At 42.0% G+C, this 27,582-nt stretch overlaps 1 protein-coding gene across 2 annotated transcripts; it reads left to right on the forward strand.

The window, feature by feature from the left end:
* Positions 1-227: 227 nt before the first annotated feature.
* Positions 228-27,582, forward strand: LOC124005334 (high affinity nerve growth factor receptor-like). 2 transcript variants are annotated; one of them, XM_046314473.1, is made up of 17 exons: positions 228-644; positions 4,684-4,758; positions 5,330-5,401; positions 9,165-9,233; positions 10,328-10,482; positions 10,742-10,884; positions 11,186-11,324; positions 19,089-19,421; positions 19,619-19,639; positions 19,896-19,954; positions 20,064-20,166; positions 21,150-21,302; positions 21,462-21,592; positions 21,680-21,852; positions 23,624-23,879; positions 24,120-24,278; positions 26,658-27,582. In XM_046314473.1, exons 1-17 carry the CDS (start codon positions 451-453, stop codon positions 26,841-26,843), a joined length of 2,421 nt encoding a protein of 806 aa, XP_046170429.1. In that variant the 5' UTR covers positions 228-450; the 3' UTR covers positions 26,844-27,582. The 2 variants fall into 2 exon arrangements, with proteins under 2 accessions (XP_046170429.1, XP_046170430.1); XM_046314474.1 differs by having other exon boundaries at positions 23,624-23,873.

Consider the following 27,582-nt stretch of genomic DNA (forward strand, 5'->3'; position numbering starts at 1 on the left):
CTTAGTTGTCTCACACCTGCAACCACTGGTGGGACAGGAGACATCTCACTCAGAGGCAGAAGATCATATCACCATCATCCCATCTCATCTCTTTGTCTGGTGACAGTGGCTCTCCCACACAGTCAACTAATGGCCTGCCTTGCCCCTCCCTCCGAGAGAGAGAGAAAGAGAGAGAATGAGAGAGAGAGAGACAGAGAGAGAGGGAGAAGGGGGTGACGGTGGGGAGGCTGAGCCTACCAGCATCCCCAGGGTCCCTTGCCTGCCTTGCTCCTGCTGCTAGCTGCTCCTGTGGCTCAGTACCAGAGTCTCCTGGCTGGGATCACAACCCTGCGAGTCAGCCCAGAGAAGATCTGCTGTGTGTGGAACCTCCCAGTCTATTCTCCTGTTTAGTCCTACTCTGTCTCAGTCTGCACTGACAACTCTCTGAGCTGCTTTTCCATCTCCATCATCATGGCTGTGGGTTCTGCTCCATGGGCAGCCCCACTGGCCCTGGTACTTCTGGCAATCACCCTGGTGGTGCCAGCCCTGGGAGGGTGTCCATCCGCCTGCCGGTGCTCCTTCGCCATGCTACAGTGCCTGGAGCCCAATGGCATTGCCACTATACCCATGTTGGCACTACAGGAGAGCGAGAATGTCACGGAAATGTGAGTGCAGTAGGTTTAATGGATGGTTGGTTGATTGGTTCTGCTGGGTTTGTTGTGTGTGTTTGTCAAATGCTCATGTTTTGCTTATCTATCTGTTGGCTCCGTCTTGGATGGGATGTCTGGTAATCAAATCAAATCAAATCAAATTTTTTTGTCACATACACATGGTTAGCAGATGTTAATGCGAGTGTAGCGAAATGCTTGTGCTTCTAGTTCCGACAATGCAGTGATAACCAACAAGTAATCTAACTAACGATTCCAAAACTACTGTCTTATACACAGTGTAAGGGGATAAGGAATATGTACATAAGGATATATGAATGAGTGATAGTGTGAATAATGAGTTGGGTTGGCATAATGGTTAATCCATTGCTTTGTTGATCTGATGTTGGTTGCGTGACCGGCTTGAGCTGTTTGAAGCAATGCTGGGCATGGAACAACAAATACATGTCTTAATGGGAGATGGTGAATATAGTCCATTATAGAGTTTAATCAAGGTGATTGGTTTCCATTCATTTTCATGGAGAGTTACTTGACCCTATGGATTGAGTACATTTTGTATAGCCACCGGCCTTCAGTGTGTGTTAGTATGGTGATGAGCTGGTTAGATAACGGACTTCATTTGAAATGGTGTTCTTGCTTTGATGATTGCTTCTGCAAATTAGATTGGTAAAAGACACTCTGTGCAGGCACTTCTTGTGAAGTCTCACGGGACTGTTATTACACTTATTAAAGATGAAAAGTCCATGAGATTCAAAGAGTATGTATCAAAGTATTCAGAGATGATCCGTCTTAAATCTTATCAGAGACTTCTACTCCTCGTCCTCTTTCCATGATTTGCACAACTGGAGTTTCTCAATTTCTGTTTCCAGTGAACAAATTCCACTCCATGAACTCATCAAATTGAACTCCCCCTTTTTTGAGTTGGGGTTACAGAGGCTGTTTGATCTTGTGTCTGGTGGTTTCACACGGGCTGTACTGGGGCGCGATGCGCTGTAAGAGAACACTGTCGATAAGAGCAGAGTTGGTGGTAGTGGAGTGATCAGGTCTGTGGGATTGTGCTGATATTGACACTGCTTCACTGATACTCTGCCTTGGTGACTGCAAACAGACTCTTCCCCATCATGTATCATAGAGGCACTATAGCAGCAAGGTGTTCAGAAACATACATCCTTGCCTGGTGAGGGTCATCCTCACAAACCCATTGAGAACATGTGGTTGTGCAGGAGGCTTGTGGTTCCCCGAAGGACTATTAACCAACAGATTATACATACTTAAGTAAAACTGCATAGAAGAGGCACATATAATATTTTAAAGGGTACACAGTACACTCCACTTAAAGAGGTGCTACGGGATCCAGATTCATATGGCATGAATTGGATTTGTTACACATCACACGAATTGCACCATTCAGATGATATCCCACAAAATGGATGACATAGGACACAATTGGATGATGTAGTACACACAAAAACAGGGACCACTTTTAGCTCATGAGCACCACTTTCAAAACTGGCTGAAACTATACAAAAGTTGGAAAATTGATCTTTAAGCAATTATCTGTTACTTTACAGTACACAGCTCTATCCACTCTTTTCAGAGATTTGGAAAATGGCTGTTATACTTAGGCTATACAGTACTGAAAATGGAACACAGAACTAAATGCTGTTTGCTGTAATCTAATGCTGTTCTATCTTTGTTCCTCTCTACTGCTCTCAACAATTAAATGCTGTTCTATCTTTGTTCCTCTCTACTGCTCTCAACAATTAACACTCAATCTAGCTCGTTAAGGGAGAGACTGCATTTGCAGCATGTCCAGCTAGTACTGAACTTTCTCCCCTCTCTCTCTCTCTCTCTCTCTCTCTCTCTCTCTCTCTCTCTCTCTCTCTCTCTCTCTCTCTCTCTCTCTCTCTCTCTCTCTCTCTCTCTCTCTCTCTCTCTCTCTCTCTCTCTCTCTCTCTCTCTATATATATATATATATATATATATATATATATATATATATATATATATATATATATATATATATATATATATGTAAGTCGCTCTGGATAAGAGCGTCTGCTAAATGACTTAAATGTAAATGTAAATGTATATATATCAGTACCTGTGGCTTAACTTGTTACTTAGAACTCCAGCAGAGTTCTAAGCAATTCAATCAATAACCAAGAGCTGCTCTTTCGGCATGTGTTTCAGGGGAACAAACAAGAAACCATTAACTGTGGAACAGGGGCCCAAATTCATCATGCACTAAGTTATAAATTAAATTTTGCCAATTGTCAGCGGATGCCCGTCTGAGAACGCTAGATGAAATATGACCCACTTGGCTCAATCCAATAAGCATGAGGGCGATTGGTGATTCTCATTCCACCTGTCCTGCAATTACATTACTGCTCCGTGGGTGAAATAAATATCTGTGTTGCGTAGTGACAGACTGAATCAGTAGTGCCTCACTGTTAAAGAAGGAAATATTTGGTGATGGAGATGTTTTGGGGCACTGCCCAGCGGGCAAAACTGGCTGCAATGATGTCTGGCTGATGTCTTTAGTGATGTCATGGTCAGGTTGTATACTGACTGTAAAAGGACATTTTTAGTGATCAGAAAGAGAAGTCTTCACCTGGTTGTAATCTTGTTATCGGTTGTCATGTCAACCAGATACCAATGAAAATATATGACCCATTTCCCAGGTGTTGTGAAGGAAAAAGGGTTGGGCACTGCTTTTTTAAGCTATCATATTTGGCTATATAGTATGTGATAAAGCTTGGAATTTGTCTTGATAAAATTGTTGAAGTAGAGGAAAATGTTTCCCCCTTGGTCCTTTTATGCCGCTTTACTTTTGGTTATTGATACAGTAACATCAAAAATATCATATTTAACAGTCCATATAAAATGTACCATTTCTGGCCACATCGTGTACAAATGTAGGATCTTAACCTGTTGCAGGATAACCTTTCTGCAATGCAGGAGGTTTAAAAAGGCTTCTGACGTTTGTAATCACATTTAGACATTTCAGACTTGATTTTCCCTTATGGAAAATGTATCAACCCCCACAAAAATGTCCAATAATTATAATCTGCATAATAATTCACATTTCCTTTTGCTGCAAGAGGATTTTCCTGCTATAACAAACTGGCTCAAATTATGATCCTTCATCTGTACAGTGCACTATTAGAAAAAAAGGATTCCAAAGGGATTCTTCGGCTGTCCCATAGGAGAACCCTTTTGGTTTTCATGTAGAACCCTCTGTGTAGTGGTTCTACATGGAACCGCAAAAAGGGTCTTACCTGGAACCAGAAAGGGTTCTTCAAAGGGTTATACTGTATACTATGGGGACAGACAAATAACCCTTTTATGTTCTAGATAGCACATTTTTGTTCTAAGATGGAATATACAAAGAGGTTCAAGATACTGTAGTTCAAGAGTAGGGCAAAGTGACCTTGTGTTAAATGAGTGTTGAGTTGACATACTGTCCCCTCGTGAAATAATAGGTGCGTCTGGAAATGTGGACAATGACTCATTGAAGAGAATTTTACCATCAGCAATGTCAAATGAGTGTCTCGCAAGAAGACAAATGTTTTTTTCCAAGTCTTCTCTACAGTAGATTTAGTTTTCTTTGCATCTGCTTTGGTCTGGTTATGCTATCAGTTGTCAGGCTCTAGCCCACAAAGGCCCATGGTTTGGACAATGCACTCATGAATTTCACTATGAAATATAACACTCAGTGCTGTACTGTGTCAATTCAGTACCTTTTTAGGGCTTTCATCACATTTAATACATGTACAACCTTTTGTATTGGTCATTACATTAACTGTCCTGCTCTGCCTGGATTGCTGTGGGTAACAATTATTGATAACAATAAAGTTAATTTTCCGTTCGAGCATTTAGTTTTGTTGCTTATAATAAGCCTGTGAAGCTCATTGTTCCTCGACAGTATTTTAGTATTTTACTTTTGAGTAGATTTTTTTTGTTGCTTTAATTTTTTTTTGTACTCAAATCAACTCTGAATGTCATTGTATTTCTTTTTTGTTTCTTTGCCCAGTTACATCGAAAATCAAGCCGAGCTGGAGAACATTACAGAAGTAGACCTTGCCAACTATAGAGAGTTGAAGAATCTGTGAGTAACCCTGCATAATATGTCATATGTACAGAATTTCTCTAATGTTGTATGATAATATGTTTGTAGATGTCTGTTGGTATTACTGCATGAAATACATACATATGTGAAATGTGCTACAATACACCTAGCAGTTGATATGATTGACTTGGCTTTAAATGTTTGGTTGGTCCTGTCATTGATGGAGGGGTCTTCTCCACACTCCACCCTCCCTATTCACCCTCTCCAATATACCCTCTACCTTGTTATAGCAATCTGCAGTATTAAACTTTACAACTCAACATTTCATTCCCTTTATGGCTCTTTCAATCAAGGGGGTAAACCTCCTGTGTTGCACATTAGCCATTATTCTGAGCAGAGACCTGCAGTCCTGTGCAGTGATTTAATTTCAATCCTTCTTCTGATTACCTTCCGTATTCAAAGAAAGGAAATGGTCTGGAGCTAGCTAACACAGCTAATACAGACTGGCTAACTTACACACTATGGATTTACTGTGGCTAACTAGTAGCATAATCAGTGAGTCACACTTCCTGTTCTGTCTTTTATCTGTCTGTCGTGTTTCCCCCTCCAGCACGGTCACGTTCTGCAGGCTGGCGTACATCTCGGCGAATGCTTTCCAACACAACCTCAAGCTCCAATATGTGTAAGTGTCCTTGGCTTTACAAAGGGATTGTCTTTCCTTGTCATGTCTCGACCCATGCTTGGGTCAGGCTCTTTGTTGCTGTCAATTAAGGGGAAGTCTCCCGAGCCTTGAGATCTTGAGTTTATTATTCAAAAAATAGAAAAACTGCAGAACAATAGATTTAGGCTGGAATACAAATTCAAATGACTGAAAAGTAATCATAATTAATTTGATACCATTTTATTCAACAGTAACACTTGAACAATGCATTGGTGTACTATCAGAGGCTCAACAGTAATGGGTCATGTGGGACAGATTCTGACCTCTGATCTAACAGCGTGTTAAATTTGTTTTACAAGAAACATGCCATTTCAATTTAAAGGTAACAGGATTGGGTTGACACAATGTAGACCAACCTGTTTTTACAAGTGGAGTCACAATCAACGTACAACATATTGGACCACGTTTAGCATATTGAAATGAATTGGATTCCACTTGTTAAAAAGTTTGAATCAACTATATTAGAAAAACAAACACTGATGGATGAATCGTAGATTACTTTTCTGATGTTTGTGTTTCTAACACTGTGATCCAAACTTTCTCACAAATGGAATCCTTCAACTACCTTCTAAAGACACATTGTACAGCACACTAGAAACTAGCAAACTAGCATCAGTGTTGCACGTATGTAGTGTTGGGGAGTAGTGAACTACATATTGTACAACTAATAATTTAACTACATGTTGTACTTGGTTGTAGATTAACTACAGTTGAAGTCGGAAGTTTACATACACCTTAGCCAAATACATTTCAACTCAGTTTTTCACAATTCCTAACATGTAATCATAGCAAAAAGTCCCTGTCTTAGGTCAGTTAGGATCACCACTTTATATTAAGAATGTGAAATGTCAGAATAATAGCAGAGATAATTATTTATTTCAGCTTTTATTTATTTCATCACATTCCCAGTGGGTCAGAAGTTTACATACACTCAATTAGTATTTGGTAGCATTGCCTTTAGATTGTTATACTTGGGTCAAACGTTTCAGGTAGCCTTCCACAAGCTTCCCACAATAAGTCAGGTGAATTTTGGCCCATTCCTCCTGACAGAGCTGGTGTAACTGAGTCAGGTTTGTAGGCCTCCTTGCTCACACACACTTTTTCAGTTCGAGCCACAGATTTTCTATAGGGTTGAGGTCAGGGCTTTGTGATGACCACTCCAATACCTTGACTCTGTTGTCCTTAAGTCATTTTGCCACAACTTTGGAAGTATGCTTGGTGTCATTGTCCATTTGGAAGACCCATTTGCAACCAAACTTTAACTTCCTGACTGATGTAATGAGATGATGCTTCAATATATCCACATAATTTTCCTACCTCATGATGCCATCTATTTTGTGATGTGCACCAGTCCCTCCTGCAGCAAAGCACCCCCACAACATGATGCTGCCACCCCTGTGCTTCATGGTAGGGATGGTGTTCTTTGGCTTGCAAGCCTCCCCCTTTTTCCTCCAAACATAACGATGGTCATTATGGCCAAACAGCTCTATTTTTGTTTCATCAGACCAGAGGACATTTCTCCACAAAGTACAGTCTTTGTCCCTATGTGCAGTTGCAAACCGTAGTCTGGCTTTTTTTTATGGCTGTTTTGGAGCAGTCTTCTTTGTTCTGGGATTGATTTTCACTTTTCGCACCAAAGTACATTTGTCTCTAGGAGACAGAACGCGTCTCCTTCTTGAGCGGTATGATGGCTGCGTGGCCCCATGGTGTTTATACTTGCATACTATTGTTTGTACAGATGAACGTGGTACCTTCAGGTGTATGAAAATTGCTCCCAAGGATGAACCAGACTTGTAAAGGGCTACAATTGTTTTCTGAGGTCTTTGCTGATTTCTTTTAATTTTCCCATGATGTCAAGCAAAGAGGCACTGAGTTTGAAAGTAGGCCTTGAAATACATCCACAGGTACATCTCCAATTTACTTAAATCAGAAGCTTCTAAAGCCATCACATCATTTTCTGAAATTTTCCAAGCTGTTTAAAGGTACAGTCAACTCACAGTCAGTGTATGTAAACTATGTAAACACTGGAATTGTGATACAGTGAATTATAAGTAAAATAAACAATCTGTCTGTAAACAATTGTTGGAAACATTACTTGTGTCATCCACAAAGTAGATGTCAAAACTGACTTGCCAAAACTATAGTTTGTTAACAAGAAATGTGTGGAGTGGTTGAAAAGCAAGTTTGAATGACTCCAACCTAAGTTTTTTATGATGTAGCGGTGTAGCTAACTACTGGAAATACACACTACTTTTTAAAATAAAATAAAATAAATATGGTTGAAGTAGGCAAGAATTTACTTACTTTTTCGTCATCAGACCTGCCTAATATTCACACAAACATAGTTTTTGTTTTCAATAGGATAAATTACAAATTCTGTTAACAACTGACTCCAGATTGATCTGTTCTTGCAAATTGCAATCTATGACATTTCAGATTTAGATATGTTAATTTTCACATAAAGTAGTTTGGATGAAGTGAACTACTTTTTAAGTAACTTTAGTTAGCTTTAGTGCAGTTTAACTTCTTACAGTGTGAGGTAATTGGTAGCTTCCCCAATACTGCCCGTACCATGCCAATCATCCCTCCGTCAGTAGCTGACCCTTGTCTCCACCATCTTGTCCTCATTATCTTACTAAGCATGTGTGACATGTCCGATGTTGTTTATCTGAAAGACAGGCGGTTTGGGAGGAGGAGGAGGGGGTGTACAGGGAAGGGTACTGAATGGGGTTCAGGGATGGTGGGGGGGGGGGTCTGGTGAAATCGGAGAAGACTTCCACCAGTCACCATTTACTCGCTCACTTTGGTGGATTATCGACAACTGCTGCATAATAAATACACTCCACTAAGGGTCCATTATCGCTTAATCAATATTTCGAGGACGGGGTTGTGGGGTGTAACAGATGTGTCTCTTAGATTGGGAGCGCCACCCAAAATGGGTGAGAACATGGGAGGAGCTCTGATACTATACTTGGGGGGCAATTTCTCAAGACATACCAGGATATTTTCTCCTCCACCCCCTTCCTTGTTCCTTAAGATATTTAGGTGTGGTATATGGTCAATATACCACGGCTAAGGGTTGTTCTTATGCACGACGCAACGCGGAGTGGTATATTGGTCATATATCACAAACCTCTGAGGTGCCTTATTGCTATTATAAACTGCTTACCAACGTAACCAGAGCAGTAAAAATACATGTTTTTTCATACCCATGGTATACGGTCTGATATACCACGTCTGTCAGCCAATCAGCATTCACAGCTCGAACCACCCAGTTCATAAATGAAGATACTGTGCGTGAGCACAGCTAGGAGCAGCTGCCATTCCTGGCCATCCTCCCTTCCCTTGTGGCCCGGTGGAACAGAAAAACTCATTTGAATAGATATAGCAAATACATGTGTGAACGTAACAAACAGAAAGGCTGTAATGACCGCTGATTGTTTGTGTGTGAATGTGAGGACTCGTAATACGCTGGACCCCTAAAGATAAGCATATGAAAACAGTGCAAAAACAAAACGATCCCTTTTATACTGGTAATTGTTTTAAATATTGAGTTGTTTGCCGTGCACAGACCATTCTTATGCAAAACTCAACATGGGTGAAAGGAGGGAGGGAATCATAGGCTCAATAACAAATTGTATAATGCTGTATTTTCATTTTTTGCCATTTATATGCTGAATGTCCTGTTGAATGGATGTTGATGTTGCCTTATTGTATCACACAGAAACCTGGCATCTAACTCCCTGGAGCATATCAGTTGGAAGGTGTTCCATTTTCTTCCCCTGCTCAACTTGTGAGTAAAACACCCCCCAGAACACCACTTCTGTACTCTCTTCAACTAGTCAACCTGTGAGTAAAACACCCCCCAGAACACCACTTCTGTACTCTCTTCAACTAGTCAACCTGTGAGTAAAACACCCCCCAGAACACCACTTCTGTACTCTCTTCAACTAGTCAACCTGTGAGTAAAACACCCCCCAGAACACCACTTCTGTACTCTCTTCAACTAGTCAACCTGTGAGTAAAACACCCCCCAGAACACCACTTCTGTACTCTCTTCAACTAGTCAACCTGTGAGTAAAACACCCCCCAGAACACCACTTCTGTACTCTCTTCAACTAGTCAACCTGTGAGTAAAACACCCCCCAGAACACCACTTCTGTACTCTCTTCAACTAGTCAACCTGTGAGTAAAACACCCCCCAGAACACCACTTCTGTACTCTCTTCAACTAGTCAACCTGTGAGTAAAACACCCCCAGAACACCCCCAGAACACCACTTCTGTACTCTCTTCAACTAGTCAACCTGTGAGTAAAACACCCCCCAGAACACCACTTCTGTACTCTCTTCAACTAGTCAACCTGTGAGTAAAACACCCCCCAGAACACCACTTCTGTACTCTCTTCAACTAGTCAACCTGTGAGTAAAACACCCCCCAGAACACCACTTCTGTACTCTCTTCAACTAGTCAACCTGTGAGTAAAACACCCCCCAGAACACCACTTCTGTACTCTCTTCAACTAGTCAACCTGTGAGTAAAACACCCCCCAGAACACCACTTCTGTACTCTCTTCAACTAGTCAAACTGTGACTGAAATATCAACTCAAAGATGGTCACTTTGTATGAGCAACATTTCACTCTGTTTTGGAACTGATTGCAGAGAATTTTCAACACATATTTCACTGATGAATTATTTTCAATGTTGAGTTTTTACTCTCTATTCACTCCCCTCTTTCTTAAATTCTAGAATGTTCTATTTGCAGTGTGCGTCTTTGATAATAACTACCTTGAATACTTTGTATAGTCCTTTAGAAAGAAGAAGAAGGTTTCACGATTGGGAGAACTTTCAGATTTAACAGACCTATTTTCTCTGTGTTCCCTTTCAGGGTTTTGAGAGACAACCCCCTTGAGTGCTCCTGTGATATCCATTGGCTGCAGCAATGGCAGCTTAACGACCACAGTGACCTTGACAACCAACCGCTGCACTGCCTCTCCAATGGCCATGCCCGACGGTTGGACTCCTTAGTGATGGAGAATTGCAGTGAGTTGAATTGCTAGATTTTTACTCAGTTCAGAGATTTAAAAAAAAGAAGTTTTTACTTTATTATTACTAAGTAATATATGCATGAATAGCATATACACGTATAGTTCAATCACTGTAGAAGTAGTCTGACAAGGCTTTTTTAGACTTTATTGCATTAGTGGCATTGCTGATTGGATTACTATTACCATTATCAATATTAAGTACCCCAGTCCAGCCCATAGATTTTCCAACCCATTCTTGGTCCATTGTTTTGCAGCTGTACCAGATGTCGCCATTGTCCATGCCAACACCAAGGTCCAGGAGGGGGGCAACCTGACATTTGTGTGTCAGGTGACAGGAGTGCCTGTGCCTGTAGTGAGGTGGCGCACGAATAAACTGCTATCTCGCTATACTGTACAGGTACTGAGTGATGATGTCACCTGGACATACTGATTGGGGAAAACCAGCTAGAATCAGTGTTTTTTTCTGAGATATTGCACAATGCACTTTTTGTTCCCCTTAATATGTCTAACATCTGTTGAAAGACAAACTCGAGTAACATTTGAAGGAAATATTCAGAACTACAAATAAAATAGTATTATAGTGTATTTAGGTTTCCTTATTGTACATTGTCATAACCCTTCAGACTCTCGTTGCATCTCAGATGTCTCCATGATTGTTGTGAACCCCTGTTGTCCTCTGCGTCTTGTTCCATCTGCAGGAGAGGTTCTGGGGCTCCACTTTGGAGCTGCAGCTGCAGCTGTGGAACATGTCCTCAGAAGACAACCTCCACAACTTGACCTGTGAGGCGGAGAACCGGGCCGGGCCTGGGGATGAGAAAGTGACGTTGGACATTGAATGTAAGTGCCAATGAACTATTAAAGCTATCATGGTGTTGAAAGCTGAAAGACTCAGTGAGAGCTGTCATACTGCAATGAAAGCAGGAGAGGTACAGAAAAATGGTGTCAATTTTCCTCTCGCAGCAATGTGTATAGCCGGAGATTTTTCCCCCAGAATGAAATACTTAATATTAATAATTGTGGCAAAAAGTAAGGCCACCTTGTCACTTTGCTTTCACATGCAACAGGTCTTTCGTTTTGATGATTATTATCAGCTGTCACTCAATAATACAATAGTACAGTGACAATTTTAGCATGTAAATCTTGGTAGAGTAATTTTTAAAATTAAAAAAAAAATTAAGCATACCAGCAAAGCCACTACACAACCGTAAACAATACATTACTTTCACTATAACGGTGACAAACGGTACCAACAAAATGTCTTCTGTCCAAACAGCAGAATATTGTTTCCAGCGCAATGGAGTGAATCCTTACCCCACTACACCTGGCTATCAGCAGAGCCTTGTCTGGCAGCAAAATAATTCAATAATTCATTCAGCCTCATTTACTGACTTTTTAAAACCATAGCTGTTATGGCTGACTTGCTTAAAACTAATGTGGTTTCTACTGACAATTGAGATGTACAAACTATGGCATAAGGGAACGACGAGCGGATAAGAGGCAATCCATAAATTCGATTAAATTCGACTTTTGAAATGTACAGCGACAGAATTCAGAACATGGGTAGTAGTTCTTAGAGTATTCTCTCTGTACAACAACTCAGAACAGTAGGATACATAAATGGGGCATATATATATACAGTGCATTCTGAAAGTATTCAGACACCTTTACTTTTTCCACATTTTCTTACGTTACAGCCTTAGTCTAAAATTGACTTTACTCATCAGTCTACACACAATATTTTATTTATTTATTTAACCTATATTTAACTAGGCAAGTCAGTTAAGAACAAATTCAGATTTGCAATGACAGCCTAGGAACAGTGGGTTAACTGCCTTGTTCAGAGGTAGAACGACAGATTCTTACCTTGTCAGCTCAGGGTTTCAATCTAGCAAACTTTCAGATACTGGCCCAAGGCTCTAACCACTAGGCTACCTGCCTCCCCATAATACCCCATAATAACAGAGCAAAAACAGTTTTACATTTTTGCACATTTATAAAAAGAAATGACTGAAATATCACATTTACATAAGTATTCAGACCCTTTACTCAGTACATTGTTGAAGCACAATTGGCAGCGATTACAGCCTCAGGTCTTCTTGGGTATGAAACTACAATCGTGACACCCCTGTATTTGGGGAGTTTCTCCCATCTTCTCTGCAGATATTCTCAAGCTCTGTCAGGTTGGATGGATAGTGTCGCTGCACAGCTTTTTTCAGGTCTCCAGAGACGTTTGATTGGGTTCAAGTCTGGGCTCTGGCTGGGTCACTCAAGGACATTCAGAGACTTGTCCCGAAGTCACTCCAGCATTGTCTTGGCTGTCTGCTTAGGGTCGTTGTCCTGTTGGAAGGTAAAACCTTTGCCCCAGTCTGAAGTCCTGAGCGCTCTGGAACAGGCTTTCTGTGCATTGCTCCATTCATCTTTCCCTCGATCCTGACGAGTCTCCAAGTCCCTGCTGCTGAAAAACATCCACACAGCATGATGCTGCCATCACCATGCTTCACCTTAGGGATGGTGCCAAGTTTCCTCCAGATGTGATGCTTGGAATTCAAGCCAAAGAGTTCAATCTTGGTTTCATCAGACCAGAGAATCTTGTTTCTCATGGTCAGAGTCATTTTGGTGCCTCTTGGCAAACTCCAAGCGGGCTGTCCTGCATTCTACTGAGGAGTGGCTTTCAAATGGCCACTCTACCATAAAGGCCTGATTGGTGGAGTGCTACAGAGATGGTTGTCCTTCTGGAAGGTTCTCCCATCTCCACAGAGGAACTCTGGAGCTATGTCAGAGTGATCATCAGGTTTTTGGTCACCTCCCTGACCAAGGCCCTTCTCCACTGATTGCTCAGTTTGGCAGGGCGGCCAGCTCTAGGAAGAGTCTTGGAGGTTCCAAACTTAAGAATGATGGATGCCACTGTGTCCTTGTGGACCTTCAATGCTGTAGAAATGTTTTTGGTACTCCTTCCCAGATCTGTGCCTCGACAAAATCCTGTCTTGGACCTGTAAGGACAATTCCTTTGACCTCATGGCTTAGTTTTTGCTCTGACATGCACTGTCAACTGTGGGACCTTATATAGACAAGTGTGTGCCTTTCAAAATTATGTCCAATCAATTGAATTTATCACAGGTGGACTCCAATCAAGTTGTAGAAACATCTCAAGGATGATCAATGGAATCAGGATGCACATGAGCTAAATTTCGAGACTAATAGCAAAGGGTCTGAATACTTATGTAAATAAGGTATTTCTGTTTTTCTAAAACCCTGTTTTGGTTTTGTCATTATGGTGCATTGTGTGTAGATTGATGAGGAAAAACATTAATTTAATCAATTTTACAATAAGGCTGTAACAAAACAAAATGTGGAAAAAGTAAAGGTGTCTGAATACTTTATATATATATATAGAAGGGCCTTGTTGGAAAAATAATGTGTCATGCACAAAGTAGATGTCCTAACCGACTTGCTAAAACTATAGTTTGTTGACAAGAAATTTGTGGAGTGGGTGAAAAACGAGTTTTAATGACTCCAACATAAGTGTATGTTAACTGAAATATATATATATATATATATATATAAGTCAGAAGTTTACGTACACTTATGTTGGAGTCATTAAATCTTGTTTTTCAGCCACTCCACAAATTTCTTGTTAACAAACTATAGTTTTGGCAATTTGGTTAGGACATCTACTTTGTGCATGCCACAAGTCATTTTTCCAACAATTGTTGACAGACAGATTATTTCACTTATACTTCACTGTATCACAATTCCAGTGGGTGATAATATTACATACACTAAGTTGACTGTGCCTTTAAACAGCTTGGAAAATTCAAGAAAATTATGTCATGGCTTTATAAGCTTCTGATAGGCTAATTGACATAATTTGAATCAATTGGAGGTGGACCTGAAACCCCACCTCTTTAAGGAATACCTAGGATAGGTTAAGTAATCCCTCTCACCCCACCCCCCCTAAGTTTTAGATGCACTATTGTTAAGTGACTGTCCCACTGGATGTCATAAGGTGAATGCACCAATTTGTAAGTCGCTCTGGATAAGAGCGTCTGCTAAATGACTTAAATGTAAATGTAATGTAAATGTATTTCAAGGCCTACCTTCAACCGCTGTGCCTCTTTGCTTGACATCATGGGAAAATCAAAATAAATCAGCCAAGACCTCAGAAAAAAAAACATTTTAGACCTCCACAAGTCTGGTTCATCCTTGGGAGAAATTTCCAAACGCCTGAAGGTACCACGTTCATCTGTACAAACAATAGTATGCAAGTATAAACACCATGGGCCCACGAAGCCATCATACCGATCAGGAAGGAGACGCGTTCTGTCTTCTAAAGATGAATGTACTTTGGTGTGAAAAGTGCAAATCAATTCCAGAACAACAACAAAAGACCTTGTGGAGATGCAGGAGGAAACGAGTAAAAAAAGTATCTATATCCACAGTGAAATGAGTCCTATCTTGACATAACCTGAAAGGCTGCTCAGCAAGGAAGAAGCCACTGCTCTAAAACCGCCATAAAAATACCAGACTACAGTTTGCAACTGCAAATGGTGACAAAGATCGTACTTTTTGGAGAAATGTCCTCTGGTCTGATGAAACAAAAATAGAACTGTTTGGCAATAATGACCATTGTTATGTTTGGAGGGAAAAGGGGGATGCTTGCAAGCCGAAGAACACCATCCCAACCGTGAAGCACGGGGGTGGCAGCATCATGTTGTGGGGGTGCTTTGCTGCAGGAGGGACTGGTGCACTTCACAAAATAGATGGCATCATGAGGATGGAACATTATGTGGATATATTGAAGCAACATCTCAAGACATCAGTCAGGAAGTTAAAGCTTGGTCGCAAATGGGTTTTCCAAATGAACAATGACCCCAAGCATACTTCCAAAGTTGTTGCAAAATGGCTTAAGGACATCAAAGTCAAGGTATTGGAGTGGCCATCACAAAGCCCTGACCTCAATCCTATAGAAAGTTTGTGGGCAAAACTGAAAAATCGTGTGCGAGCAAGGAAGCTTACAAACCTGACTCAGTTACACCAGCTATGTTGGGAGGAATGGCCCAAAATTCACCCAACTTATTGTGGGAAGCTTGTGGAAGGCTACCCGAAACGTTTGACCTAAGTAAAACAATTTAAAGGCAATGCTACCAAATACTAATTGAGTGTATGTAAACTTCTGACCCACTGGGAATGTGATGAAATAAATAAAATATGAAATAAATCATTCTCTCTGATATTATTCTGACATTTCACACAGGAAATTTTTACTTGGATTAAATGTCAGGAATTGTGAAAAACGGAGTTTAAATGTATTTGACTAAGGTGTATGTAAACTTCTTTAACTGTACATATATATATATATACAGTACCAGTCAAAAGTTTGGAACACACCTACTCATTCCAGAGTTTTTCTTTATTTTTACTATTTTCTACATTTTATAATAATAGTGAAGACATCTTAAGTATGATAAAACACATGGAATCATGTAGTAACCAATAAATTGTTAAACAAATCCAAATATATTTTATATTTGAGATTCTTCAAAGTAGCCACCCTTTGCCTTGATAACAGCTTTGCACACCCTTATCATTTTCTCAACCAGCTTCATGAGGTAATCACCTGGAATTCCTTTCAATGAACAGGTGTGCCTTGTTAAAGGTTCATTTGTGAAATTTCTTTCCTTCTTAATGCGTTTGAGCAAATCAGTTGTGTTGTGGCAAGGTAGGGGTGGTATATAGAAGATAGCCCTATTTGCCAAAAGACCAAGTCCGTATTATGGCAAGAACAGCTCAAATAAGCAAAGAGAAACAACAGTCCATCATTACTTTAAGACATGTAGGTCAGTCAATACGGAACATTTCAAAAACGTTTAAAGTTTCTTCAAGGGCAGTCGCCAAACCCATCAAGCGCAGTGATGAAACTGGCTCTCATGAGGACCGCCAAAGGAAAGGAAGACCCAGAGTTACCTCTGCTGCAGATGATAATTTCATTAGTTACCAACCTCTGAAATTACAGCCCAAATAAATGCTTCACAGAGCTCAAGTAACAGACACATCTCAACATCAACTGTTCAGAGGAGACTGTGTGAATCAGGCCTTCATGGTCAAATTGCTGCAAAGCAACCACTACTAAAGGACACCAATAAGAAGAAAAGACTTGCATTGGCCAAGAAACACGAGCAATGGACAATAGACTGGTGGAAATCTGTCCAAATTTGAGATTTCTGGTTCCAACCTCCGTGTCTTTGTGAGATGCAGAGTAGTTGAACAGATGATCTCCTCGTGTGTGGTTCCTACCATTAAGCATTGATGAGGAGGTGTAATGGTGTAGGGGTGCTTTGCTGGTGACACTGTCTTTGATTTACTTAGAATTTAAGGAATACTTAAACAGCATGGCTACCACACCATTCTGCATTGATACACCTTCCCATCTGGTTTGGGCTTAGTGAGACTTTTACTTGTTTTTCAACAGGACAATGATCCAACACACCTCCAGGCTGTGTAAGGGCAATTTGACCAAGAAGAGGGATGGAGTTCTGCATCAGATGACCTGGCCTCCACAATCACCCGACCTCAACCCAATTGAGATGGTTTGGGATGAGCTGGACCGCAGAGTGAAGGAAAAGAAGCCAACAAGTGCTCAGCATATATGGGAATTCCTTCAAGACTGTTGGGAAAGCATTCCAGGTGATGCTGGTTGAGAGAATGCCAAGAGTGTGCAAAGCTGTCATCCAAGCAAAGGGTGGCTACTTTGAAGAATCACAAATCTCAAATATATTTAGCATATTTGTTTAACACTTTTTTGGTGATTACATGATTCCATATGTGTTATTTCATAGTTTTGACTTATTCTACAATGTAGAAAATAGTAAAAATAAAGAAAAACCCTTGAATGAGTAGGTGTGTCCAAACTTTTGACTGGTACTGTATATGTATATATTTCTTTGTTAAACAGGTGGGGCTCAAAACTGGTGACTCTGCCCCACCTTCCCTGAATGATGGATAGCCACTGCATTAGTTATACATCACTGTAACGTTACATTAGTGATGCATTATTTTTATTGTCCCATTTTTCTCATGTATCAACCATACATGGACAAAGACCTCAAACAGATGACAGAACAAAACTGACATCTGATTATAGAAGATACATTATACTGTCAGAGACTGTGGTTTTGCCTTAGCCCAGCTTTTCTACTGAAAAATATCTGAATTGCAGCAAACTGTGGTCCCACAGAAGAGATTGCGTCAATGCATTAGCAATACATTACAGAAAATATTGGCCAAACAGTATCATTTCACCAACTCAGTGACACTCATTGGAAAATAAAGCCCAAAAAGAGTTGCAGCCAAGTGCATGAGCATCGAGGGACAGTTAATGAATGTAGGGAGGAAAATGGGCTGATAAGCGTGGTAAGATTCGATAAGAGCCCCGGCTAATGGACTTCTCCCTCCTACTCCGGAACACAGTATTGGTCCGGAGTTATTGGCAGCCTGTAAGTGCGTTAGCGTGGCTAATCTATCAACATCAGTCCCCCTGGTGGATGGACACTCATTAACCGCTAGCCTTTAATTACCCTTAATTAGCTCCCCGATCAGCAGGGTGTTTACAGCCAGGGCTCTGCTCTGCTGAGTGGCTGGTCTGACCACTTCCTGGGATTCAAGCGATTGGTGCTGCAGAGGCAGCATCCTTTCAGTAATATATATCAAATGAACTTGCTTGGGAAAAGGTTTTTCAAAATGAAAATATAGACTACACCCTAGAAATCGATAGCAAGAATCAATCAAACAAATGTAATCCACGAAGAAAACGTTGAACGGTTAACTATAATTTAGTCTTTCATTTCAGACAGAGTTCAACAAAACTCATATTGTGCTCTTTTCTAACCCACAATAAAGAAATGGACATTAAATCATAACTGATGGGTTGTGGTAATTGTGCTGAGTGTGCAAATGTTTGCCGTCCATGACTGTCTTTAGCATCCCTTTTCAGAGATAATCTAGAGGAAAGAGACAAATGCCTCGGTATCCCCTTAGCACAGCATTTTCTGCAGTAGGGTCATAGGTTAAAAGCAGTGGAATGGTCGGTGTAAATTGTCAGAGTGAGGGGTCTCTCTGCATTAGCATAGTCTTCGATCTAAAGAAGCCATTTCCTGTAGCTTCTTGTCGGCTCCGTGCTTCCAGGTAGCTCTTGTGGTTAGGGGCCCTAACAAAACCTGGATTCATTATTCATACCAGGTCAACAGGTTGACAATGTAGATGGAGAACATCGATTCATGGAAACGCATAGGAGGAACCTATAGGTCACTTGGATGAGGCTGTACCTTCTATTGACCAACCAATAACTTTGTCTGAAACAGGTTGGATGTGGTAAACTGAAAATTCAGCACAAATAAATAATTTATGTGTAGATAACTAGGGCTATAGCTTTGTGTATAATTATTTCAGCTAAACGTGATCTCATTCTAATATCATGTTCAATAATTTACACACATTTATTGTAAACATTTTTGAGGTTCTGAATTAAGAAATAGCCTTTGTTTCACCTTGTCTCCTTACCCATTCACACAACCTAACGGACCACATCTCATGTCTTCCATCCAGTTCCAGCCAAAATCATATTCCTGCACAACGCCGAGCAACAGCACCACTGGTGTTTCCCCTTTAAGGTGGACGGGAACCCTGAGCCATCCATCCGCTGGCTTTTCAACGGCTCCAACCTGACCGAGGGCCGTTACACCTACACACAGTTCATTCCCGACTCGGACGACGGCTCTGTGAAGCACGGTTGTCTATTCCTCAACAAGCCCACCCACCTGAACAACGGCCTCTACACCATCATCGTGGGGAACAGACTGGGCGTGGACCAAGCCACGGCCACGGGGATGTTCATGGACAACCCCTTTGACCCCTTTGATCCTGAGGGCATCATCCCAGGTGATTGTCTGAAATGAAAGGTTATAAAGGTTAATTCAATTCAATTAAAGGTTCATTTAATAGGATCTCTATGATACTGACCCTCACTATTCACCAACTTGTGTTAAATTAGATACAGTCTCATGTGCTTGCTTGTACAGTATGTACTGTGTACTTAGTCTAAATTTGTCATCCTCTCCTCTTTTTCTTCATGCCAGTCCTTGAAGAAAGTGATCCACGTAAGCCTCTTGAATGTTATTTTGACAGCGATTATTACCTGGTAGAAACAGATAACTTCCTAAACTGTACCTAACGAGAACAAAAAATAGTTATCACGAGTAGTAGAGTGTAAATTACCCAGGATTTTGCTTTCATATACTCCACTTTTCTTTTAATATACTGTGTGTCAGTGTCTTGCATACTTTATGTGGTGGTTATCATGGCGATTTGTGAGCAACGATCCATCATTAATGATTCCCTTTCTGCTCCCTCCAGTTCCCACCAACAAATCTAATGAGGATGTCACTGAGAACCTGGAGAGCAGAGTGTTTGGGGTGAGACACCATTCAATGGGTCTGAAACATAGTTATAAAATACACTATGGAAAGCTAATGTTTTAGCAAAATGTTATGCTATGTTGATGCTAATTATGTTTACGTGCAGGTGTCGGTGGCAGTGGGTCTGGCTGTGTTTGCTTGCACCTTCCTCCTCATTATGGTACTGGTCATCAACAAGTGTGGCCAGCAGTCCAAGTTTGGTATTCACCGTAAGTGACACACTCTATTATGCGCTGTGTTTCAAATACCACAGTCGTGTCTGTTATTTTGCACAAAGTATAATCTCCTATGCTCACAGGGGTAATAGTAAGCAACACGTTACCTTGGTTTTGTCATAGAAGACAGCTATGAAACAACCTGAGATGGGTTTGCTGTTCTCAAAACCCCACAATTGTTAGAAAGTGAAGGGTTGAGACTAAATTCTGGCATGTCCCTGTCTGGAGCATTCAATAGGAGACAACCCCAGGAGAACCCCATCTGAAAACCCCAACCCCATCTGAAAACGCATATCCATTCCAAACTGAAACAAGCAAAAGCCAGTGACAATGCCAACTCATTTTTTTCATTATCACTTTGGAATGGCCAATAGTTCCGCATCAAGCATTGTATTCCTCTCTGAAAGTGATTCACATGAGGCCAGGCAATATAGGGTTTCCTCCAGGCTGTGACTTTGCACACTGTCAGCCCAACAGCTGGGTTAGAGTGCCTTAATTACAGCAGTGAACGGTGTCAGGAGCCCCTAGCTGCAGCGTTGGCCATTAAAGAAGCCTGATGGAGGCCAGCTAGGCATGATAGGTCCTCTCGGACCCCCCCAGAAAGTGCCTAAGTGGACCTGATTGCCTAAGTGGGCCCCCCTACTGGCCAACTCGTTTCCCCTCGCTTGCTGCCATCCACCATTTTCTATCAGGGGCTCTGGGGGTTCTGTGGCTCTCGTTGAGTGGGTTTTGCAATTGTTAATACTGTCTACAGAAAATACAGTAGTTGCTTACTGTTCTGACGTCCATTTTCCAACATTTTCTTTGTTGCTGAACAATGCATCCATAAATTGCTGAAAAATAAATGGTTGTACCACATTCACGTCTCTCTCTCTCTCTCTCTCTCTCTCTCTCTCTCTCTCTCTCTCTCTCTCTCTCTCTCTCTCTCTCTCTCTCTCTCTCTCTCTCTCTCTCTCTCTCTCTCTCTCTCTCTCTAGGTTCATCTGTCTTGGGAACAGAGGATGATCTTGCTGTTTCACTGCGTTTCATGAACTTAGGGGCGAGCCCTCCTTCCTCTGATGACTCTGGGATGTCCAGCTTTGTGGAGAACCCCCAGTACTTCTGTGGCATTTTCAAAGACAAAGACATGTGTGAGTTTAATCGGAATACAACTAGGGAGTGGATGTGTGCTAACTTCATCATGATTGCATTTAATATGCTGTGTCTACCATGTTTTCCCATAGATAAAGTTGATCATCCTACATTGTTTTACAAGGTCCAATGTTGAAAGCCTTTCTCTGTGTGTACAGGTGTGCAGCACATCAAAAGACAGGACATAGTTCTGAAGTGGGAACTGGGTGAGGGGGCGTTTGGCAAAGTCTACCTGGCAGAGTGTGCCAACCTCAGTCCGGACAGTGACAAAATGCTGGTGGCCATCAAGGTATGCATGAGGTGCATTACATGAAGTTTAGACCTCCTAAACATGACGATGCCATATCCTCCCATGACTGTGTTTCTCTGTGGTCAGACTCTGAAGGATGCCAACGAGTCGACCCGGCAGGACTTCCAGAGAGAGGCTGAGCTGCTCACAGTCCTCCAGCACCAGAACATCGTTCGCTTCTATGGAGTGTGTACAGATGGCGAGCCACTGGCGATGGTGTTTGAATACATGAGACATGGAGACCTCAACCGCTTCCTCAGGTATGGAAAAGAAACACAACCACATACTTAAACCCCACAGGGATAACCTCCATGCCTACCTTCCCCTGTTAGCCTTTATTCCTTAGCTTCAGCATGGTAACTATTTAGAAGCAGAGGGTTTTGTTCTGACATCACTGCGTAGTTGTGTCCACTGCTCTTCAGCAAAGCCACTTAATTTATCTTGACGAGCCACACAAATACAACTGTTTCTATGCCAAGCCACACTTGTAGACACCATCGTCCTCACCGCTCTGCAGTGTTGTGTTCCCAAGACAACAACCCACTTGGGGTGGACCACATGGACCAATAGTGTGTTGCAGTGGTTAAGGACACTTAGTTGTGGGAGTGCCAAATCATTTCTGTGATCTGGGATGACCGAATATGTGATCTTAGATGCATTTTGGATACCATATAATTGACGATGTCCACGTCGACCGCAGAACCTATCGTAGCCTGTCGACACAGTTCTAAAGGCAAGTCTGCGCCGACATGGATGCGGGAGAGATGTTCACTGAGCACTCAGATAGAGCATCATGTTGATACTGTAGATGACCGCTCATGCTGCACCTGGGACGTACTCTGAGACACCATTGGAACAGACATAGACAGTGTATGTCTGCCACTGCCAGGTGTCCAGTGGGGCCAGACTGGGAATGGAGACTCGATGCGCACACAGACACAGCCCACACTATCCATTATCATGGATTGATGGAAATCACATTTCCAAGCAGACAGAATGGATGTGTGCCTCTTGGCCTATGAGGCAGCTGCTCGTCTACCCTACCACCTGCCTGTTAAACTAATAGTGAAAGAATAGATAACTTCTTGCATGTGACACATTTCTATTAGGATTGATGGACACATCGAGGAGCTTATTGGGAGTGAGCTACAAGTCAGAGTGGGTGGGGTGGGTGTGATATTGAGAGAAACTGTGGAACGTTTGAAGAATAGAGCTAGAATAATCAAATTATTCCAAATTAATGCAAGGCGTATAACAAGCCTTATGTTTCCTATTAACCATCTTGTTAAGTTGTTTTGTTATGGCTTGGTCTCTAGCTGATGGCCTCTATTACACTTAAAGGATCTGATATACAGTGGAGAGAACAAGTATTTGATACACTGCCGATTTTGCAGGTTTTCCTACTTACAAAGCATGTAGAGGCATTTAGATTCCATCTCTCACAGTTGAAGTGTACCTATGATAAAAATTACAGACCTCTACATGCTTTGTAAGTAGGAAAACCTGCAAAATCGGCAGTGTATCAAATACTTGTTCTCCCCACTGTATGTCTAACATGTTCCATCTGCAGATTGCATGCAGTAATCATCCATCTGGTTACTGTATGTTGATATTGCATCGCTAGGTTGGTGCAAAAGTTCATGCATCGAAGGACCAATCCGAAGCTTACATTTATCTGGTAGAACTGGGCCCATATCACAAAGTGGTCCTTCTGTAGCTCAGTTGGTAGAGCATGGCGCTTGTAACGCCAGGGTAGTGGGTTCGATCCCCGGGACCACCCATACGTAGAATGTATGCACACATGACTGTAAGTCGCTTTGGATAAAAGCGTCTGCTAAATGGCATATATTATATTATATAATAGGAGCGCTGATCCAGGATCAGGTTCATTATGATCAAAAAGGCTTTATGATCCTATATTAACACTACTCTGTGAATAAGGGTCCTTATTGACGTCAGCCAAAGTATGTCTCATGCCGTTCACCGAAAAGCCTTTAAAACTCTAAAGGTCGTGACCTCTCCTCCCACCAGGGCGCATGGTCCAGACGCCCATATCCTGGAGGAGGTGAAGATGCCCCCGCTGGGCCAGCTCACTCTACCCCAGATGCTGAACATCGCCGCCCAGATCGCCTCAGGCATGGTCTACCTGGCCTCCCTTCACTTTGTGCACCGGGACCTGGCCACACGAAACTGCCTGGTGGGAGATATGGGAGAGGGTCTGATGGTCAAGATAGGAGACTTTGGCATGTCCCGGGACATCTACAGCACAGACTACTACAGGGTAAAGGTGGAAGTAGTGAAATACTTTTTTAGGGTGGGGATTTGTCATCTAACATTTCATTGTCATGTAACATTTCACAAAATAGTATATCCAACTCTATGTACAAAAAATACATATTGATATTTTCAATGTATAGGCTTATCCCATATGAAGTAGCATGGTACATCTGAGGATCATAATCATTGTCATATTAATTAGAATTCTATAAATGTACAATTGAATGACCATTGACCTCACTCCTGTCAGGTGGGTGGGCGTACGATGCTTCCTATTCGCTGGATGCCCCCGGAAAGCATCATGTACAGGAAGTTCACCACGGAGAGTGATATCTGGAGCTTTGGAGTGGTCCTCTGGGAGATCTTCACCTATGGGAAACAGCCCTGGTACCAGCTCTCCAACAGCGAGGTAAGGAACTGGGCACTGGGTAGGAAGCAACATGGGGTTGGCAGATTGCCTAGTGGTTAGAGCATTGGGCCAGGTAGCCTAGCGGTTAGAGTGTTGGGCCAGTAACCAAAAGGTTGCTGGATTAAATCCCTGAGCTGACAAGGTAAAAATATGTTGTTCTGCCACAGGGCAAGGCAGTTAACCCACAATTCCCTGGGTGCTGTGGATGTCGATTATGGCAGCCCCCCGCACCTCTCTGATTCAGAGGGGTTGGGTTAAATGCGGAAGATGCATTCATTTGTACAACTGACTAGGTATCCCCCTTTTCCTGAAAGAGTGCTCATTTGAATCCCTGAGCTGACAACGTGAAGAATCTGTTGATATGCCGCTGAGCAACTCTCATTTCTCCAGGTGTTGTTCATAGTGGCAGATCCTGGCTGTGACCCTATTCTCTGATGGTGTCTCAGGGAGAGCGGGATATGCAAAAACACATTTCCAATTCACACGTGAAATAGGACAAATATAAGCACCTACCTTTTTCTCGTGGCATCTTTGTATTGGTGATAAAAACCTTCTAAATTCATAGTAATAATTAAGTAGATATAACTCTGCTGTCTAGTTGTGTTGAGTAATGGAACAGTGTCCAGGCAATGTGTAAATACTGTACCACATCATCATTCAGCCAGTGGATAGAGGGTGTTTGATCATAGAGGTAGACTAGAGCACTCGGATTTCCCGTCTGCTATACAGTCAATCAATGACTTCATAGTAATCATGGTGGACCCAGTCCAACCCTTTTCGGTTGCAACCCAAGAAGTGGACTCTGTCCTGACCGCAACTGCACCATTATGGACTAGAACCCTCTTCCTTTCAAGTGGAGGGTAGATCACTTTTCCCTTCCACTCAATTCTAATCTCATTGGCTCTCATCTTTGCCCAGGGCCAATGACGTTTAACCTTGTTAACTTAATCCTTCCCGGCCAATGATGGACGTGTGTAATTATCATGTCGTCTAATTAGGGAAGGCAGGGATAAATCATCCCAAACACTCCATCTACTGTAGGTCTGAGATAAGGAGACGGGCGGCCATCTTGGAAAGTCACTATACATTTTTGTTCACATAAGGTTCTGAGAACCTTATGTTTCTTAGAGCTCGGTGAGTGTGGTTGTCATATGGTTATTATGCATACAACCTTCCCACAACTTTCTGGGAATGGTGCAGGATAGTTGCTTTGAAACATTCTCTGCACATTTAAGGACCTTGACAAAAAACGTTATTTTCTTGGTGTTCCATTACTTTAACGGAACGTTGCCTAAAAGACAGACTAAAATTACAAAAATGAATAGCTTAGTATAAGTAGAAAAACATGGCATGCAAGCTCCATCCTGGTAGCGCAGTGGACTTATTCCATGGCTGAAGAACAGAAGATCATAGGTTTCAATCTCACTGACGTTGTGCCACAATAGAAAATAAATATGTTTACATGATTAATGCCTAAGCAAATTAATTTCCATGTGTCCTATCTGCGCTTGGAGTTCAAAACAATGACTCTAAGCTCTTATTGGACCTCGGAACGTTATCTAATTACCTTCAAATAACCTATCATTTCCCTTCTCAGAACGTTAATATAACCTCAGAGGAAACTTTCAGGGAACTATAGTATAATGTTCTCAGAACCTAAAAATGAACATTCCCAGAACAGGAAAAATGATCACTTCAAATTTCGGAACGTTTGAAATACATTCCGTGTTACGGGTCAGGAAATGTATGGCTTCGTTCCCAGATACAATGGGAACCCAAAAACTCACATTCTCACAACTTCCAAGGAACCAAATGTGCTAGTTGGGTATTATAGTATGATGAGGTTCCGTGCTGACAGGTCTCTACAGTTCATTGGATTAGGTCAGGGATATTGAACTCTTTAAAAGGGTTAAGTCGCTGGCTCTTTATGTGATGTGTGGCCAAGGGCAGTCCTTGAATGTGAATCGACATAGCGGAATTCAGTCCTTGACAGTGATAAATGCATCGAGCCATGCCAAGTGTGAGAATGTGTGAATTTGACCATTTCTGATGAATACTGTTCCATTGTTTTGCAAGATCATCAGTTTATTAGAGGCAACATCTTTGGTTCTCACAGAATGTTCTCCAGAATTGTACAGAAGTTGTCGACTCATCTTGACAACTCCACTTATTGTTCTTATCTAAGTGTCTTCACCTTAAGCTCTCTAGGGTAGCTTGAGCTTGTCTCGTCAAATTAATTAAAAGTGACGATCATGAAAACATTCAAACCCTGAGGTAATAGCCCCAGATAAAGAGGCATAGCAAAAACCTAGAGTTACTGGAGCTAGCAGACCTTCTCATTCTAACTCCCTCCCTATGCCTCTATTTGCTCCCCCACAGGCTATCGAGTGCATTACACAGGGCCGGGAGCTGGAGAGACCACGCACTTGCCCCAAGGAGGTACACGGCCTGATGCAGGGCTGCTGGCAGAGGGAGCCCCAGCAGAGACTGGTCATCAAGGACATCCACAGCCGCCTCCTGGCCCTGGTTAAGAGCCCCCCTATCTATCTGGACATCCTGGGGTAGAGGCTAGGAGTTCTGTGGCTGAGGCTGGGGCAGTGTCCAGGCAAGGGGAAGAAGGGGAACTTACGGTCAGGAATGACGGGTATTGGGAAGGGGTGGAAGTCAGGTAAAGGACTGTGCTATGGCAATCCTGAACCTAAGCATTGCTGTCATTTACGTCTATGGATCTTAACCACACCGACACCCCCTCTGTTTGGATATTTGGTCAGGTTGGACTTTGCTAGGATCTGTTCTGATAGGGACCATTGGGTTGGGAAGGGAGTAAGGTGAAGTTGCTTCTAGACGCTGATATTGGGTATTTTTTTGGCCACTAATGGTTACAGATAGGATTGGGGGAGGGGAAGCTGATCCCAGATCTGTACCTCAGAGAAACTTTACCCTGGAGCGATGGGAAGACTATGGGGATGGGGGTTACTTCCTGGTCCATGCTGCTTCAGCTCGCCTCGTCTCATGACGACCCAGCCCCAACTCTGTTTGCCGCTGGCTGGGAGCGGGTGGAAGAAGATGAGCCAGCGAAGACCTGTGTTTACTGTGAGTGTTTTACTGTGTAACTGAAGGGGTGTCGTCCTGATGAACGGTTTTGCATGATTGGAGAAATCCAGACTGTACAGTGCCTTTGGGAATGTATTCAGCCCCCTTGACTTTTTCCACATGTTACATTACAGCCTTATTCTAAAATGTATTAAATAGTCCCTCAGTCTACACACAATACCCCATAATGACAAAGCAAAAATAGGTTTTC

The sequence above is a fragment of the Oncorhynchus gorbuscha genome, linkage group LG19, assembly GCF_021184085.1.
Source record: "Oncorhynchus gorbuscha isolate QuinsamMale2020 ecotype Even-year linkage group LG19, OgorEven_v1.0, whole genome shotgun sequence".
Lineage (NCBI taxonomy): Eukaryota > Metazoa > Chordata > Actinopteri > Salmoniformes > Salmonidae > Oncorhynchus > Oncorhynchus gorbuscha.

Coding starts and splice junctions, on each gene's coding strand:
- LOC124005334 (XM_046314473.1), top strand. CDS start 451: ATGGCTGTGGGTTCTGCTCCATGGGCAGCCCCACTGGCCCTGGTACTT. Junction 21,303..21,461: donor TTTCAAAGACAAAGACATGT/GTGAGTTTAATC, acceptor CTGTGTGTACAG/GTGTGCAGCACATCAAAAGA. Junction 24,279..26,657: donor ACCAGCTCTCCAACAGCGAG/GTAAGGAACTGG, acceptor GCTCCCCCACAG/GCTATCGAGTGCATTACACA.